General features: G+C 36.7%; 1 protein-coding gene across 1 annotated transcript in view; it reads left to right on the top strand.

Moving 5' to 3' along the window:
* Window positions 1-19,835, top strand: part of NRXN3 (neurexin 3) — a 1,439,365-nt gene that overhangs the window by 1,080,000 nt on the left and 339,530 nt on the right. The window contains exon 16 of the mRNA XM_046647541.1: window positions 19,381-19,562. Coding sequence (XP_046503497.1) covers window positions 19,381-19,562 — 182 coding nt within the window. The remainder of the gene's footprint in view (window positions 1-19,380; window positions 19,563-19,835) is intronic.

Genomic DNA, 19,835 nt, shown 5'->3' on the forward strand with positions numbered 1-19,835 from the left:
TTGTCACATATACACACATATACACAATCTCTCTTTCTCTCTCCCACATACATGTTAAACCTGTTCCATAGTGATTCTTAGAACCTGAACAGCATCCTTAAGTGATGGAGCATAAATGTATGAATTAAAATTGATCAATAAACAAGTTTTTTCTTAAGTGCTTACTTTAGAGACAGCAGAAAGAATACAGAATGGGCAGTGGACTGGAGTCAGAGAGAATTCTAGTTTGGTTCTGCCACTCATCAGCTGTGACCTTGGACAAATTTTGTAACCTTGTTGGGGCTTAGTATTTGCATTTGTAAATGAGGACATCAAATGGTGGCTCTCAGATTCTCTTTCTAGCCCTCACGCCACATGATTTTATATGTCTGGCATGGGACTCAGCCATGATGGGAACAGAAAGAAGCACATGACATCACCATTGCCTGCGAGGAAGTCATAATTTAATCGTGTCCATGAAAGCTCTAACTCCCGCTGGGCAACAAGCTCCAGCATAACACAGGTGCTGAGTCTGTATTTCTATCTTTGACTGTGAAATTGGATAATTTTTAAAATAATGGTGTGATCTGTGACTGTGATTTCCACATAATAAACACAAGATGTCTTTTTGCCCCTGCTGTTTGTGGGGTTTTCTCCAAAGTTTATGATTTTAGAAAGAACGTTCACTTTAAAGTATAACTTTGGATGCATGTTGAGGGATCAAGTTAAATGGGCAAATTAGGGAAGTTGGACCATCACTGGTTGTAACCAGTAAGAACACCTGTTTCAGAGGAAATGTGTTCCTTTCTTACTGAAGAAGTCATACCAGCCATGCCTCTAGGTCACCAATTGTTCCAACGCAGGTAGATTCTTTGAGCCTTAATTTGTCCCCTGGAGGGACCTGGAAGTGAACTCCTTGTTATCCAAGAATTCTCTGGAAGTGGGAGGGCCGATTAAAATGCCAGCCTTGGCACTTTACATTCTGCTGCTCCAGCTATGTGAGTCTAATTTGTTCTTGCTGCTGGTTTAAGGGAGATTAAAAGGAGCAAAGCTGTTCTCTGAGTTTCTTGATCTGCACCGTGGCAGGCAGAGTCAGAGGAAATGGGGACAATGGGAAAGGGAATAAATCCTCGAGAGTGATGTGTATGTGATCTCTGGGAAGCAGACCTGGTATTCGTGCAGAGGCTTCAAATACTAGGTCATTTCTTTGGAGAATCTTCCAGTGCCCGGGAAACCCTACCACCTATGTGACACAATGTGAGGCAAAAGCTGAGGCTGAGAGATAAGGACAGACAAGATATATGGCTGAATAAAGAGCTTTCAATTTCCTTTATTTAGTAGATGGACAAGTATCACATCATTAAAAAAAAATACCCACATCAAGAAACACCTTTCAATCCGAGTGCACATGGGCAATGTCTGAATCTTTTCACATGATTGACTTAATCAGATGGCCTAATCTAACAGGGAGAAGCACTGTATTAATTTAAATATGGCAGGTGCTATCTAAGTTTATTGCAAGAGCTAAAGACCAATTATCTTGTATTTTTCCATAAAATTGCATTTTCTAAAAAGAGACTGGTGTGTCTGAATATATCCATCATAACAAATCTTCAAGCTTTGATGGAAGTGACTGCTGTTTATTTGCAGGATGTCATATCTGTACTCTTGAATCAATGCTAAAGTCATCATACTAAAACTAAGAAGAGGGCCCGGGAAATAAGTTTTTTTAGACTTGCAGCATGGTTTTGTGAATAAAAGCATAAAACCAGGTGTAGAAAGTGCCTCACTCAGGCACTGATGATTAGAGGGCAATCTTTGAAAGTAGAGATAATGCAGTCACCTCCCATAACGTCCAAGATGAAGAATAAATAAGAAGATTGTTTTTATCATCAGGACCTGGGGAATTGGCTCACTTTCAAGGGATAGAGAGTTCTGAGGGGAGACAGAGAGACTGAGATGGAGGATGTGTGTGAGATATATTTAATTAGGCAGGTGGGATAAGAATCAGCAAACAGCAAAGGGCAATTGTCTTGCTAAAAATAATAAAGGAAGAAAAATAGAAGCTATAAGTTGAGGCTTTGGAGAGGATAAAATATTAAGAAAATTAGGAGCTTACATCTTCAGAGGAGATCAGTTTTAAAAAGTATACTATAGGGGCCGGCCCCTTGGCCAAGTGGTTAAGTTCGCACGCTCTGCTTCGGCGGCCCACGGTTTCGGCGATTCGGATCCTGGGCACGGACATGGCACCGCTCATCAGGCCACGCTGAGGCAGCATCCCACATGCCACAACTAGAAGACCCACAACTAAAAATACACAACTATGTACCAGGGGGCTTTGAGGAGAAAAAGGAGAAATAAAATCTTTGAAAAACAAATGTAAACTATAAACTGGTTACCAAAATATTGATAAGGCAATGGTGTGTTTGTCCATTGGTAAGAGGTGAGGGATAAAGTTTTGTTGAACGAATAATGAAAAATGACTTTGACCACCAGCAGGCAACTTTGATCTATTTTGCTCTCTTATGTGACTCCTGGCTGTAGACTATCTTTGTTTTAAGAAGAGCAAAACCATTTGGCCTAACGTTCCTGGAGATTTATTTTATTCAAAAGAATGGAAATGTTATGGTTATTAAGCAGAGTCAGTTACTATATCATATTGTACTCTCCTGTCCCAAGTTTTACCCACAGATAAAACAGAAAACCTAAGGGCTCAACAGGAGAGGAGTGCTGAGTTAGAGCCCATCAGCTTGTGGAATATCATGCAACCTCTTAAAATGACAAATAGAGAGGCCACCCAGTAGCACAGCGGTTAAGTACACACATTCTGCTGCAGCGACCTGGGATTCCCCGGTTTGGATCCCAGGTGCAGACCTATGCACCGCTTGTCAAGCCACACTGTGGCAGGCATCCCATGTATAAAACAGAGGAAGATGGGCACAGATGTTAGCTCAGGGCCAGTCTTCCTCAGCAAAAAGAGAGGATTGGTGGCAGATGTCAGTTCAGGGCTAATCTTCCTCAAAAATAAATAAATAAATAAATAAAATGACAAATATAATAAAAAAGAGAGAGGTTCAAATACTATTATAGGAAAAGGATGCAGAATTTTCTAAGCACTATTATTACAACCATATGCAAACTATGTTTTTCTGTAGACGAAGAGCAGAGAGAAAGGCAAATGGTATATGTTCAATGGGTATTATTTGAACAAATCAATTTACATAATCTTTCAGGTCCTTCAGATGCCAAGTAATACACATTTGGGAAATAGCTGAGCAGGATCTGGGTGCATGCTATGATGACACAATAACACGGTCTCATTTGGGACTTAAAATTATGACACTGGTCCTTCATCCTCCTGGATTTTTAACCAAACCCTTGAAACATTATCCTATAGGCACGAGAAACTCAATAACTCCAAAATTAATCACTTTCACACCCTAAGCTATACTTCCTTTTTTATCTACAGGTTTTTTTGCCCCAACTTGAAAACTCTGACTAAACCTCAACTCTTCCCTTTTTTCTTCTGCAAATATCAAATGGATCACCAAGTCCTTTTATTCTTCACGTGTTTGATATCCACTCCTTCCCCTGATTTCTCACAGTCACTGACCCAGTCTCAACTTGCATTTCTCATGTTCTGGTTATTGCAATGGCCTTCATCTAGACCCACGTGCACACGCTTTTACCTCTTTCCATCTTCTACTCTGCAGCCAAAGTTATTTTCTTCAAACACAAATAAGATCATGCTTCCCCTGTGACTTCAGTGGTCATTTTCAAACTTTTTAAACATTAAAATTGTTCTTTAAAAATGTTTTATGCTGGAGTGACTTTAATATATCTACTAAATAGAAGTTATGTGTTTCAGAAAGCTTAAAAAATTATTTGATGGGAAGAACTCTATTGTAGGTATAATCCTTGAAATATTTCTGTTAATGAAAAAAAACAAAATAAGGAAACCACTTGGCTTGTCTTCTAAGATACTAAGGTACACATACCTTAAGATGGCATTCAGTATTCTGCACAACAATCTCTGGCTTGTTTTCCAGAGCTGTCTTTGCTATTCTCAGCTCTTCAGCCTACACACCAACCAAAAGAGATGATGCTGTTTGTGTGCCCAAAATACACTGTGCTCTTTCACATCTTTGCTCAGGGCCTCCAAGTAGAATGCCCTTCCTCCTCTTTAAAATCAAGTAAATACTCCTTCACCCTGAGACTCGGTACAGATCTTTTCTTATTTCTTTGACATATTTTCATTTCGTTTTTCACAAACTTCATATTTTTTTCCAGTTTTGTTGAGATATAATTAACGTATAAGGTTATATTAGTTTGAGGTGTACAGCATAATGATCTCATTAATATGTGGAATCTAAAAACAACCAAATCCAGAGAAACAGGGAAACAATTGGTGGTTGCCAGAGGCAAGGCATGGGAGGTGGGGGAAATGGGTGAGGTGGTCCAAAGGTTCGAACTTCCAGCTATATGATAAATAAGTTCTGGGATGTAATGTACAGCACGATAACCATAGATCACAATACTGTATTATATATTTGAAAGTTGCTAAGAGAGTAAATCTTTAAGGTTCTTATCACAAGAAAAAAATGTTTATGTGAGGTGATAGATGTTAACTAAACTTATTTCGGTAATCATTCATATATATATGTATATATATAAAAATATATATATATAACATATTTTTTATATATATTCATATGTCCTCTAAAATTTATAGTTTCCTTCATATAGTTTTTCTTTATATATCTTTCTTGTTGCATTATTTCAAGATATCTCATAGGTTTTTGTTACTGCAGTTGGGATTTCTCCCCTTCATTTAACTTGGTAATCACTATTATTAAAATAAGTTATTGATTTTTTTATTGTGGTAAAATATACATAATGAAAAAATTATCATTTTAACCTTTTTTTTTTTTTGAGGAAGACTGGCCCTGAGCTAACATCCGTGCCCATCTTCCTCTACTTTATACGTGGGACGCCTACCACAGCATGGCTTGCCAAGCAGTGCCATGTCCGCACCTGGGATCCAAATCGGTGAACTCCAGGCCGCCAAAGTGGAACGTGCGAGCTTAACTGCTGCGCCACTGGGCCAGCCCCATTTTGACTATTTTTGAGTGTACTGTTCAGTGGCATTAAGTACCTTCACATTGTTGTGCAACTATCACCACTATCTCCAAAACTTTTTCATCACCTCAAACTGAAACTACACCTATTAAATTCTGATACCTACTACAACATGATGAAACTTGAAGATATTATTCTGAGTGAAATAAGCTGGATACAAACAGACAAATATTGTATGATTCCACTTACGTGAGATACCTAGAACAGTCAAATTCGTAGAGATATAAGGTAGAATAGCGGTTATTAGGCGCTGGGAGGAAGGAGAGAATGGTGAATATTTTAATTCCTTTTTAATGCTGAATAATATTTGTTAGTGTGTGTATACCATTATTTTTTTTATCCATTCTTTCGTCAATGGGCATTTGGATTGTCCCCACTTTTTGGCTGTTGTGAATAATGCTGCTATGAACTTTGGTGTACGATATAAATTTGAGTCGCTGCTTTCAATTCTTTTGGTTATGCACATAGAAGTGGAATTGCTGGATCGTATGATAATTCTACATTAATTTTTTGAGGAACTATCATACTGTTTATCATAGCGGCTCCACCATTTTACATTCCCACCAGCAGTGAAAAAAGGTTGCAATTTCTCCACATCCTTGCCAACACTTATGTTCTATTGTTTTGGTAGTAAGCATCTTGATGAGTATGAAGTGATAACTCATTGTGATTTTGATTTGCATTTTCCTAAGGATTAGTGATGTTGCATATCTTTTCATGTGCTTATTGGTCATCTGTATACTTTCTCTGGAGAATATATGTTCAAATCCTTTGCACATTTTTTATTTGGGTTGTTTTGTTGTTGCTGCATTGTAGGAGTGCTTTATGTATCCTGGATATTAATCCCCTATCAGATATATGATTTGCAAATGTTTTCTCCTATGCCATGGGTTACCTTTTTACTCTGTTGATAGTGTCCTTTAATGTATAAGTTTTTAATTTTTAAGTCCAATTTAACCTATTTTTTTAAAGATTTTATTTTTCCTTTTTCTCCCCAAAGCCCCCCAGTACATAGTTGTATATTCTTAGTTGTGGGTCCTTCCACTTGTGGCATGTGGGATGCCACCTCAGCATGGCCGATGAGCAGTGCCATGTCCATACCCAGGAGTCAAACCAGCGAAACCCTGGGCTGTTGCAGCACAGCTCACAAACTTAACCAGTCGGCCACAGGACCAGTCCTTTATTTTTTTCTTTTGGTCTCATATACAAAAAATCATTTCCAAATTCAATGTCACGAAGCTTTTCCCTATGTTTTCTTCTAAGAATCTTGTAGTTTTAGCTCTTACACTTAGGTCTTTGATCCATTTTGAATTAATTTTTATATATGGTATAAGGTAAGCATCTAACTTCGTTTTTATGTGTGTGGATATTTAGTTTTCCTAGCATCATTTGTTGAAAAGATTCTCATTTCTCCATTGAATGGTCTTGGCACTCTTGTAGAAACTCATTTGGCCATCTATGCAAAGGTGACAAGCTGTTGATTTTTATGTATTTATTTTATATTGGACCAACTTACCAATTGATCTCATTAATTTTAAGTTTTTAGATGAGTTATTTGGGATATGCATGTATTCAACCATATCTTTAAAAAATCATTGTATCCTTTCCTAATATTTTACAGCTTATTTCATTTTATTGCTTTATTGTTTTAGTAAGAACTTATAGAACAATGTTGAATAATGCTGCAATAATGAACATCTCTATCTTCCTGATTTTAATGGCAAAGGCTATATAATTTTACTATTTAGTATGATGCTACAGTTTGTTTCTGATAGTCTCTATCATATTTTGAACATATTTTTTAATTCCTATTTTAATAAGAGTTTTTAAAGGAATGGCTGCTGACGTTTTTTCAAGTACTTTTTAAAATCCTGGATAAAATGATATTCCAATTATACTTTAATTAGGTGATGAAAGGAATTTTGCTAATAGACACTTTTATATTGAAATACACTACTTCTTATATTCCTGGAATGGTGTATTATTCTTTTAATGTGCCATTGAAGTTTATTCAAAAGAATTTTTAATCAATATTCATAAGCAAAATTAGTCTAAAGTGTTTTGTTCTGTTTTTATGCTGTATATTGATTTGGTGTTGATATTAAGATTATGTTGGATTTGTAAATGAATTGGAGGAAATTTCTAAACTTGCCTGTGGTTTTTATAGTTTGAATAACTTAGGAATTATCTCTTCTTTCAAAGTTATATAAAATGTGCCTGTAAGATCATGTAGGCCTGTGTCTTTGATTTGTGTGTGTGGTTTTTTTTTAAGTGAGGAAGATTGGCCCTCACCTAGCATCTGTTGCCAATCTTCCTCTTTTTTTTTTTTTTTTGTCTCCCAAAGCCCTAATACATAGTCGTATATCCTAGTTATAGGTCCTTTTAGTTCTTCTATTTGGGACACCACCTCACCATGGCTTGATGAGCGATGTATAGGTCCGTGCCCAGGATCCAAACTGGCAAACCCCGGGCTGCTGAAGCAGAGCATGTGAACTTAACCACTACGCCACCGGGCTGGCTCCAGGCCTGTATCTTTTAAATAGTAGAAATTGAACCAACTTTCCAATGGTTCCTGTGGTCATTAGTCTATTGAGCATTTCTACTTTTTCTTAGAAACCTTTGGCAAGTCATGTTTTTCCTAGAAATGATCAATTTCTTCTGGTTTTCAAATATATTTCTCTAAAGTTGTACAAAATATTCTTTTAGATTTTTAGTATTTTCCCTATCTATGGTTATATCTCTTTTGTCATTTCTACTATTCTATTTTATTCTTTTTTATTGTTCTTATTTCTGGTTTTTCAGGGGTTTATGTACTTTCTTTGACATTTTAAAGTGCAAGCTTTGGGTTTTTTAACTTTTCTATTATTTTAAAAATATGTTGGTAAATTTCGACTTTTATTAATCGTCACACACTAGCTTATTAATTTTATTCATTTTTTTAATGCCTCAAGTTGAAAGTTCAGTTCATTTATGTTCATTTCCTTTCTTACTATGTAAGGCATTTTCTTCTGAATAAAGCTTTGTCTGTGGTTTATAGGACTTGACATAAAGCAGTCTCTTTTCATTAGTATTCTAATCAAAGGGGTTTCAGAAATAGATATATACATACATACATATATATATATCTCTTCACATGTGTTTTAAAAATGTGGTTCTATAACCTAATTATAGAAATCATTAAAGATTTCTTTGCCAACATGATCAATTTTACAAGTGCTCCAATTTGAAATGCACATGAGTCACTGAATGTTGTCCCTTTCTTAGGTTAAACTCCTGGCTAACTTTTCACTTGATTGTCTTGATCATTTGTTGCCAATTCATTTGACAAGCTCTTACTGTGGCCCTGTGTATTCCAGGCACTGTGATAGTACCAGGGGTTTTTCCTATCCAGGACTCTTCTAGTTGTGAAAGAAACAAAATTTGAATTAGCTTAGACTAACCAAGTCAGCTATTAAGAATTTTATATAAGAAGGACAAAGGTGCAACTTCACAACATGGACCATTAAAACCAAGTACTCAGAAAATGCTAAGAGTTTCTGTGTCCAACTCTTGACACAACAGTTTGATTTCACTCATTGGGTCAGGTTTATTTTCTCACATCTTCATCCTCATGGTAGGAAATGTGGCCAAAGCAGCTGTGAGTCTCTTAAGGCATAACTTAATCATCAGAGAGGGACTGATGGAGTGTTTCTCTAGTTTCAGGTTACCAAAAATTTCAGTGGAGTGCTGTGATTGGCCCACCGTGGGTTAATTCACCATAGCCAATCCATTAATGGCTTGACAATTTCCATTCAAATCACGTGATTGGTATGGGAGAAAATAGTAATTTCCATGTGAAAGGGCTTAATGTTTCAAGATAAAGAGGGAAGATGTTCTGGGCATATAGAATAATGAAAGTCTCCTTTAAGCCCCAAAACTTTCAGGAGTCCCCTCACTCTGAGGTGTTCTCCATAAAATGGAAATACTAAATTATTTCTAGAGCTCTGTATAGTGAATGTGTTAGCAATTTTGATCCTTGCTCCAACTCTTTGAGATGAGTAGGTAGGAGAGTTATTATGACCTACCTTCTTAATCCTGTGGAAACTAAGGCATAGTGACAATAAATGCTTGTTATAGAATAGGAGAATGGGCCATAATAGTTGAAGTTTCTTCCTCTTACCTAACTGTGACATGGATTCTGTGATTAAGAGACACGTGTGTCATAGAAGTGAGAGTCATTAGCCTTAAAAATATTAGCCAACTTTTCCAGGAAAATCATGTGTTATGAATTGCAGCCACAAGTACACAAAAGTCATCTGTTTATAGTCTGGGGCTGCTTGAAAGTGTGAAGTCCACGTAAATCAGGCATTTAAATCAAAGTACTAGAAATAAGCAACCACTATTTATCTTTTTCAGAGAATATTCAGTACTTAGAAATCCCTTGATTGCTCTTATTAGAGAAGGTATTTCAAAGCTGTGGAAGAAAAGGAAGAAAAGGAAGTAGATGAATATGCTCTGAACCTCCTTTTTATTCCAACTATGTCCCATGAGATGTCATCAGAAGGAATGAGTTTCAAAAAAAAAAAAAAACCTACAGAAAAGGCTGATGAATAATTATAAAATGATTGTTTTTATTTTTCTTTTCATTTATAGTTTGCCTAATGATAAATGTGTATATGGTCTTTGCACTTAGTTAATGCTCTGTAAAATAGAATGATAATGTTGCTATTTTTAAATATTGTAGAGGAGGAAGAACATTTCCTCTACCCTCTAGGTCCTTCTGGCTGGGCTACAAATTAAATTGACAAGAGACAGAATAACAGGAAATAATCAAACAAAGCTTTATAACATGCATACCTGGGAGAAACCCAGGAAAGCTGAGCAACTTGCCAGAATGCCTGAGGTCGCCACCTTAAATACCATTTTCAGCTAAAGACAAGGAGGGTGTTGGGGGTGGGAGTGTGTCAGTTATGGGAGATTACCAGAAAAGAACAGTAAACAAGAATAAGGTTATTATGCAGATTTAAATCCTTGCCTTCTGCATTGATAAGCACTTCTAGAGATAAGGTCATTCACCTCTTCCTGGTACAGAGAGGGGGATAGCTTTACAAATGGAGATTTCCCTTACAAATGTAAATATTCCTTACAAAAGGTAACTTCTACTTGGTTTTCAGAGCTTTTCCCAGTTTTCTGCAGTTTTTTAAAAAATAAACAGCCAAAAATAATTATCAGGCCAAAGAGATACATCTTGAGGTGGCAAATTCTGATCTCCCACAATATGTTGTATTGTGTTTCTACTGTATATTCTCGTTAAGTTAAATCTGAGATGTATTTATAGATATATGTATCTATGTACATTCAAAGATACGGATGCATGTCTATATATATATATATATACACATGTAAATACATAAGATACATATTATATATTACTAAAAACAGTCTGCAGTGTGATTTAGGAACTGAGGGGTAACATAAAACATTTTGACTAAATATAGGTGTGATTTTCTTATCTGAGCCTGTCAAAAAATCACCAAAGAAACATCATTCCAATATCTTTGTGGTTAGATTTCTTTTATAATTGGAAGCAGTGTTCCTCTCCGTCGTAGGAGATACTGTGAACCCTAACTGATGAGTATTTATAAAATATTTCCACATTGAACGGAAATGACAAAAAGCTGAGATGGATTAACGGGCAGATGCCTGAATGACAGTTTGAAGATATGAAAGTATAGGTGGGCTGAGTATTATTGATTAATTCAACAACATTTATTTCCTGAGCATTCACAGTGTTGAGAAAGATAAATTCACCAGCCCTGTCCTCCAGTAGTTAACGGCACAGAAGAGTTCTAGATTTTCATTTTGTTTGACAATAAAAGTTAATATTTATTTTCTTGAACATGAATACTGTGCAATTTCTTAAGGCTTATTTTGTTTTGCTATATAAGGAACTAGCTTGGTTATAAAAGTTAAATTAAGTTGGCTGTGACATAATCTCTGAAATAAACCTCATTATAGAGTCCACCCTTCAAAATTTAGAGTTTTATGAGTGTGTGTAGTTAATCAGGAGTAGCCTATTGTCTGACCTTGCTTTACTTATTTTACAGAGAACAACCTTATCTTAAACCACTGTCATTTAAATAAGACAAAGGATTGCTCCCATACTACCATTTCCATTGCAATGGAATTAAGTTTCCATCTTGTTTGCTGTTTTTTTTGTGTGGGTTTTTTTTTGGCCACATGTTAGAAAGCCATTCTCCTTTTCTCCGTCATCATCGCCATCTCCACACAGAAAGACAGATAGAAGCAAAAGGTAAGCATGTTAGGGATCTATTTTGGCATAATGAAAAGAATGTAGTTCATTGAATTAGATCTGGATTAAATTCCTGATTTCCCTAGACTTGGGCAAGTTATTTTACCTCATTCTACAGCTTCCCTCATCTTTAAAACTAGGATAGTAACTGTTATGGGCTGAATTTTGTCCCGCCAAAATACATGTGTTGAAGTCATAACCTCCAGTACCTCAGAATATGACTGTAGTTAGAGACGGGGCCTCTAAAGGGGTAATGAAGTTAACATGAGGTCATCAGGGTGGGCTTGAATCCAGCGTGGCTGGTGTCCTTATAAGAGGAGGAAATTAGGACATAGATGGGTAAAGAGGGTGGGCCATGTGATGACACAGGGAGAAGATGGCCATTTACAAGCCAAGGAGAGAGGCTTTAGCAGAAAGCAACCCTGCTGATACTTTGATCTTGAACTTCCAGCCTCCATAACTGCTAGGAAATAAATTTCTGTTGTTTAAGCACCCAGTCTGTGGTTCCTTGTTATGGCAGCCCTAGCACACCAACACAGCAACAATATCTAAAGTGAAAGGCACAGGAATTTGAAATATTATACTATACTATATAATAAATGATTTATACATATAGCCAGTATGTGTTAATATTAGTGTTAACATTAGTATTATCATTAGTATTGTTAAGCACTACCAAAGATTTGTGAAAGAAATAATTGCCCCAAAGGAAAAACAATGAGCTTATGAAAATTCTTCTAAGCAAGGGGGATTTTAAGTGTGCCCTGGAAGGTTTATTATCAGATCAATTTCAATATGGACAGCACTGAATCCATTATCACTAATCAACTTCTTTTTGCTAGTGGAAGAATCCTGGAAACTGATGAATAAAAATGACTTTGGGGGAGGGTACTGAGAAGTGGTTTCTATTTAAGGTATGCTTTATTTTGGTGAAGAAGATTGGCCCTGAGCTAACATCTATTACCAATCTTTTTTCTTTTTCTCCCCAAAGCCCCAATACATAGCTGCATATCCTAGTTGTAGGTCATTCTAGTGCTCCAATGTGGGATGCTGCCACAGCATGGCTTGATGAACAATGCTAAGTCTGCGTCCAGGATCTGAACTGGTGAACCCCAGGCTGCTAAAGTAGAGTGTGCAAACTTAACCACTCGGTCACAGGGATGGCCCCTAAGAAGAACTTTTTAAAATATTTTTCTGGTGTAATGTGCTTCTGAAAATGTCATCATCTCTAAGATTCAGAAAGGGAAAGGAAGTGTTTGTCAGTACTCATGAATGTGCCAGAGACTATGTGTGATTTTATTTTACTCAAACTTTGTGGGAGAACAGGTGTATATAAGGGATCACAGCAGTAAGCCATCTCAATAGTTGGTATCAGATTTGGAAATAGCACAATTATTTGGTTCCTCTTCAGACTTCCTGGAAAATCCATGATGACATTTCCATCCAAAGGTCCAACCAAGCATATTTGCAAGAATGGGGTTTGTACATAATGTATAATTATCTATGAAGAATAGTTCTTTTTGGTGAAATTTACCACCAGAATTAAATAATAGTGGACGTTCTTTTCTATTTTTGAGAAAGATTAGCCCTGAGCTAACATCTGCCGTCAATCCTCCTCTTTTTGCTGAGGAAGACTGGCCCTGAGCTAACATCCATGCCCATCTTCCTCTACTTTATATGTGGGACACCTGCCACTGCATGGCTTGACAAGTGGTGCATAGGTCCACACCCGGGATCCGAACCGATGAACCCTGGGTCACTAAAGCAGAACGTGCAAACTTAACCACTGCACCACTGGGCCGACCCAACATTTTTTATTCATTTAAAAAATTGGGTTAATAGGTAGAATTTACTGCTTTTCTATTTTTCTCCCACCAGCTTCTATGGAAACTTTGATGCTGAATACAATATATAAGGGCTTCATTCTGTGCACGAGTTTGCGTTCCCACATCACTAAGGAGATTTTAGACTAAACTGAACCAATATTGGTTCTGCTGGGAAGTCTTTGAGTTGGAATCTTTCTTCCAGAATAGTGAGACATGCTCTGAAATGTTGCCTCTGTGTTTTCTGGCTTAATGCCATTTGCTTTTAATCATTTTTTCAGGAAAGGAAGGAATTGCCTCAAATGCAGGGAGCCCTCACCTTGTCTGAGCATCTCTTAAGAAATGGGCCTTGGCTCTCCCTGGTGATATACTCAACTCAAGGCGATGTTGCCAGTTTCTCAGTTAGCTGAGCAGTAAATCTGATCATTTCTTTGCTAAAGATAAAAGATGTCCTTTAAAATAGATGAAATTTCTCTCTTAATGTTCAGTCCCTTCAGCTTTGCTTTATTTAAGGCTGCTTTATCATGGGTTTTGGTGTTTATTTCAAACAATTCAGAGTAGACAAAATAGATCATAATAAACCATCCATTCAAGCAATACATTGCAAGGCTATTTGTAAAATCTGTATCACTTACCTCGTGCTCCCTCGTGGCTCCCTCTGGAATGCAGAAATTTTGTTGTTCCTAGTTTTTCCATCCATTATTCATCGTCCTCTCCTCCTTGTGGAGCTTTTGGTATCCAGGGATTCCCTCAGGGAAGCTTGATCCCATGGGTCTGCACGACAGCCTGAAGAGGGGCGAAGAGGGCAGAGTCACAAAGGGAAGACCCACATCTACTCTCACCTCCACCACTTAACACCAGATCAAGTTCTTTAATCTCCTTGAGCCTTGAGCCTTTTTTTATTAAAATAGTAACAAAAATATTTGCATTAACGCTTCCTTGGGTCTTGGGGGAGGAGACATCAAATGAGATCCTCCCAAAGAAAGCAATTTGAAAACTATTCAATGCTATGAAGACATAAATCCCTACTGTTTTGAACACTCCCAAAACAGCCAGGGGTATGTGCGCCGGGGAACAAACTAAACAAAAGAAGTGGAGAAACTGTATTCTTTAGACCATCAGTCATTACAAGATACTTGAGCTTTATGCCTCCATTTGCTAGAGCAGATATTTGTCATTTTCAAAGCCTTTCCATTTTGGTTTTATGAGCTATATAGTAATTGATATAAAAAAAGATAGTTTTAATTTAATAGCAATGACTACATCTACTATCATAATATATTTTATGTCACTGATAGTCCATTTTTTTCCAAAAGGATTTACTGGTTTACAATAAAGAACACAAATGGGATAAGGCTGATGAAAGAGTAATAAAATGGAAATAGGGAATAAGGGAGCTGAAATGATAGAGGAAGGCAGATATATACCTTGGCGTCAAGAGATTTTATACTAAGTTCCCACGTAATATTCAAAGAGAAGTAGAGTAGGAGTCTGACACCTTGTTTCTTATCCTAGTTTACCTACCATGGGTTTATGCATTAAGACTTTCATTTTTTCTTTTCTTTTTTTGCTGAGGAAGATTTGTTCTGAGCTAACATCTGTGCCATTCTTCCTCTATTTTGTATGTGGGTCATCACCACAGCATGGCTGCCAACAAGCGGCATAGGTCTGCATCCAGGAACTGAACCTGGGCTGCCAAAGCAGAGCTCACTGAACTTAATCCCTAGGCCATGTAGCCGACCCCATTAAGACTTATTTTATTACTTGATCTATTATTCTACCTGCTACACTTGCCCACAAGTAAATTATCTAATTCTCTTTAAATTTAACTCTCTCAGGCTTCCCCTAGGAGATCTTCCAAACTGGTTCCATTTTAATACCAACTGAAAATTATAGCAGGGAAAGTTGATTTGCTTTTTTTTCCAAACATAAACATATAATCAATATTATATTTAAATGCTTTTTTGGAGCCATTTTATCTGTAATTAAATGTAAAGATATGTAATGTATGAAATGTAATGATGGGGAAAATAATACATGAATTGCAGGTAGTCTGTTAGATTTTCTAACTAAACTTTACTTATTTTTCACACACATACACATATACACGCACATGTACCTGTGCACACATATGGATATATATACTATTTTTATCTCTAAAGTGAATCTTAAACAGGACCATGATTCCTTTCCTGTTGATAACCTCCCAATAAAGTAATAAGCTATTTGGATATGAAAATGGAAATGGAAACAACGTCTTAATGGCAGGGCTATGGGGTTTATAAGTCAAAAGAGCAATCACAATAATTATCCAAGTGTACCTAAATAAGGAAAAGTTGAGTCACCATCAACAATTAAATTAAATTCTAGTATAATATGCACCACAGATTTAAAAACTGTTTATTAGAAAAATATGTGAACTGAAAAAAAATTTATCCTTTGTTTTCCTTGAGAAATCATAGATCATCAGCTTCCTCAGCTTCTTGTGTCATTACATTAAACTGCTCCCCGGAACTCCTTTAGGATTTCAATGGAGTCTCTTCTACTCTTTTCTCGCTACCACACACACAGAATACACACCAAAACACACATAGTCACACACTCACATCCATCTCTGCTGATATTACCATCAGCTGCATCCTAGTAAACAGCTAGCCAACTATGAAAACAATAAGCCAAACCCATTTTTGGTGCTATTGAGACAAAACAAACAGTATGTTAAATAACCTGTTATACTTGTTGAGTATTTGAAGATGGAGTATGTCCACTTTATCTTGGTTAGTGGTGACACTGTGGAGATTTCAGTCCTGAAATACCTTGTTTGTTGGATCTCAGCAAAGCAACCTCAGCTGCTTGCAACCTTCAAATCCTGCAATGTTAAATGGCCAAAATGATACCATAGCAATTTTTCCTTCGGTTAAATTGATCATTTTTTGCTAGCAAGCAGGAAATTTACGTGGTTCTAATTATTAATAAATGTAGTATCATCTTAGCAGCAGCATAGTGAGCACAGTGAGAAACCAGCAATCACAACTACCAGGCTCGGGGGAGAAAGCGTGTGATGTGGCATTGCATGGCTCAGAAATGAAAATCTCTAATGGATTAAGAAGGATTCTTATAGTTCCTGGGACCTTCCCCAAAAGTTGCTTTGTAATCAACATTTAAAAATAACACAATTAACTTTTCAATCTGAAAATGTAAAGCAAAATAATTCCACGTTCCCTCTGGGGCTGTAGGCATTTTATATTAAAATTAATAGAAAGTATGTATTTGTCTTTCAAAACCATGCAAGATTGCAAAGCTAACTAAAGAGCAAAAATATAACAGCTTATCAGAGTAGAAGGTTGTAACTATTAATTAACTTCCTTTAAAACCAACATTGGACTGTGGAAGCATTCAGGGTCATTATTCACTCTTACTAGTAAATTCAGTACCAATAATATATATTTTAGTACTTCTTTCTAGATAGCAGAATAAGCCATATGCTAAAGACTTTTTACCTTTTATGCCCTTTTCACCTACAAAGTTAGAATTATCTAACATAGTGACATCCTAAGTTCAGAACAATAGAGGCAATAAAAATAATTTTTTAAATCAGATTTTATATTTACTTACCCTAATATTGTCATAGTGAGGTTTTGTGCTTTGTTTATTTAAAACCTGAGTCCGTGGTGGCCTCTGACCACTACGTATAAGAAACTGTGTATTTATCTTCTAAAATGTTCCTCCTCTTTATATCCTTTATATTGAGAATTACAGAAAAGGGCAGTGAGTGAAAAATGTAAGCAGAGTAGAAGGGTGTAAAGTTAATTGTATGATGAGAAGCCAGACTGGTTTTTGAAAACATGTCAAATTTGGGGGCTATGGCTATGTTTTCATCTGCTTTGGTCTTATGAGAAGATGTGAAAAGAATTAAGTACAGTCAACTTTAGATCATAGGTGTAGTTTTCTTGCATTGTTTATTGTATAACTCTATTAAGCTATGATTGGTATATGGTGAAGACAAACTTTTGGAGGCAGGAAGGTTAGGCTGGGGCCTTAAAGGAAGTGCCATTTATGTAAGTCAGATATTTGGGTCTCTGCTTCAAAACAGTGTTAACAAATGAAATATTCTATAGAGCTATTATGAAGATCCAGCTAATGAATTTGAAAAGGCTTTACAAACTGTAAAGCACCATGCATGCGTGTTCTTATCCATTTTTGACTTGTTCTTCTTGTAGTGACAAAATTATTTCCTGATAGAGTATGTATTTATCTCTGTAGCAGGATACACTATATATTTAGGATAGAATAGGGTAATATTTTATAAATTACCACAAAATGTCACAGGTTGATTTGCATTTTTGGGGATTCTATACATTAATCACTGAGTAACCTTCAGTTTTCCAAATAAAGAATAAAGGAGTGGTGATGACATTTGTAATCATCTACAGAAAGGGAATTATTTAAATTCTTCACAGATGGAGAGATATCAAGGGTAAATCTTTATATCCACATTTCTAATTTTAAGAAGCTTTGAGGGTGTTTGTGGATAGTGAGGAGCAAACATTGTTTTGTGTAGAGAATTAATCATAAACTTTCTATACCACAATCCCAAATTCTCCAGGTGAGTGTGGAAGGCTTTTCAGACACCATACCCTAAGGATTGAGAAATTCATAAAAGGAAAATAATGTTATGCTACATGTAATATACAAACTGAGCATATTGGAGCAACCAGGATAGTGACCTTTCAAAGAGGACAAATTAGATTCTCTGTGCCTCAGAATATAATGTGGCTTAGTGCTTGAAAAAAGGATGACATATGACATATACTCCTAATTCTAGCCTCATAGCAGTTTACTTTATTATTTCTAAACAAGCTGCATAACTCATTTTTTCTTCAGACATCATAATTCAACCCAATATTCTCTGTAAACTAAATGTGGATCAGTGCTTGAGACTTTTAGTAAATGCTAAATATATCTGAATACTTCCCTAATGTTACTTTAAAATAGTTTCAAGGATTGGACTACATTCCATGGGAAACACACAAGAAAATCTGGTGCCAAATATTCTTTGAAATTCGAGATGAGTAACATATGGAAGTACTCTCTATGAGCAACATGCATATAACCATAGGAACTATAATGATGTAGTCTGTTCTTGCTACCAAATCTGAATGCTTTTTCCCAAATTCAGATTTAAAAACTTGTTTTTAAAAATACACATTTTAAATTTACAAGATGCAAATATTTTCTCTATTTTTCTTCCTGTTGGTTTTCTAAGTATTTTTAAATTAATATATTCTTACTAACCCCTGGGTTTATAAGTAATAATAAGAAAAACACAAGTAAGTAGTAAAAACACTGATAAATCCTCTAGTCATAATTGACAACACCTCTGGTTATGTTCAAAATTCATTCTACTGAGATTTTTTTTCTCTGTCTCCTATATCTTCCTTTTGAAATTTAGATTGGAAAAGGGATGGAAACTATTATACAATACCAGATAAACACCACCGCCAGGGAAAAAAAAAAAATGCAGTTAATTTTTAAAAGGCCTTTGGAATTGATTTTTATCATCTTTTTATAGCAACATAATAGTGCAATAGGCAGATGGTTTTTGTCATATATCTTGGTCTTCTTTCTTTTCTGTGGGGGTAGTAGAAGGTCCGAGTGTGAAAGGAATGATGGCTTTGTACTTCCACATTAGGCTCACTTTCGTGAGGCATCCTAGGAACTGCTCCCCACTCCACTGACCAGAATATTCTGATAGCTAAGAGATGGGGGAACTCGTGTCCATCCTAGCCAAGGTGGAAAATTAATTCTGCTGTTGAGGAAGACAGAAAAGTTGTTCATTACAATGGACCAAAGCTCTCAGACACAGCGTGTTAATTGCCCTTTGCCCTTATGCAGCAGGAATTGAAGATGTTAATAATGTCTCTCGCTAACATCTGTTTTGTTATTAATTTATTTTGCCTGCATCTTTAATTGGGGGTGACAGCCACCTTTGGAGGCTCTGAACACCATCCTTCTCAGTAACCAAATACCAGCGTGTGGGGGCTGCTTCCTCTCTGCAGCTGTCTGTGCAGAGTCTCAACGGTGTGCCTGCAGATGGCAACGTGCAATACAGTGCCATGATAGCTCCCTCTTTCCTTGCTTTCGCAGCTGGCGCTACGTACATCTTTGGGAAAAGCGGAGGCCTCATCCTCTACACCTGGCCGGCCAATGACAGGCCCAGCACGCGCTCAGACCGCCTTGCCGTGGGCTTCAGCACCACTGTGAAGGATGGCATCCTGGTGCGCATCGACAGTGCTCCAGGCCTTGGCGACTTCCTCCAGCTTCACATAGTGAGTACTGGGCCTTGGCCTGGATTCTCTTGTCTTCCTGGTAATCTGAGTTGGTGAGCCAGATAAATGCAGTAGAACACTCTAGATATACACAGCAAAGGGGCACATGTATATAAAACTTGCCTGAGTGTGTTGGAGCTGTATCCAAGGGGTGGTCTGTGTGTTGAGCCTCATTTAACCTTTCAGCTGTAAACAATGATGCCCATAAGGTGCCTCTGGGATAAAAAATTTAAAATTCCTCCCTTCCAGCCTCCCTGTATGGTTTAGCCTGTC

The sequence above is a fragment of the Equus quagga genome, chromosome 20 (assembly GCF_021613505.1).
Source record: "Equus quagga isolate Etosha38 chromosome 20, UCLA_HA_Equagga_1.0, whole genome shotgun sequence".
In the NCBI taxonomy this organism is placed as follows: domain Eukaryota; kingdom Metazoa; phylum Chordata; class Mammalia; order Perissodactyla; family Equidae; genus Equus; species Equus quagga.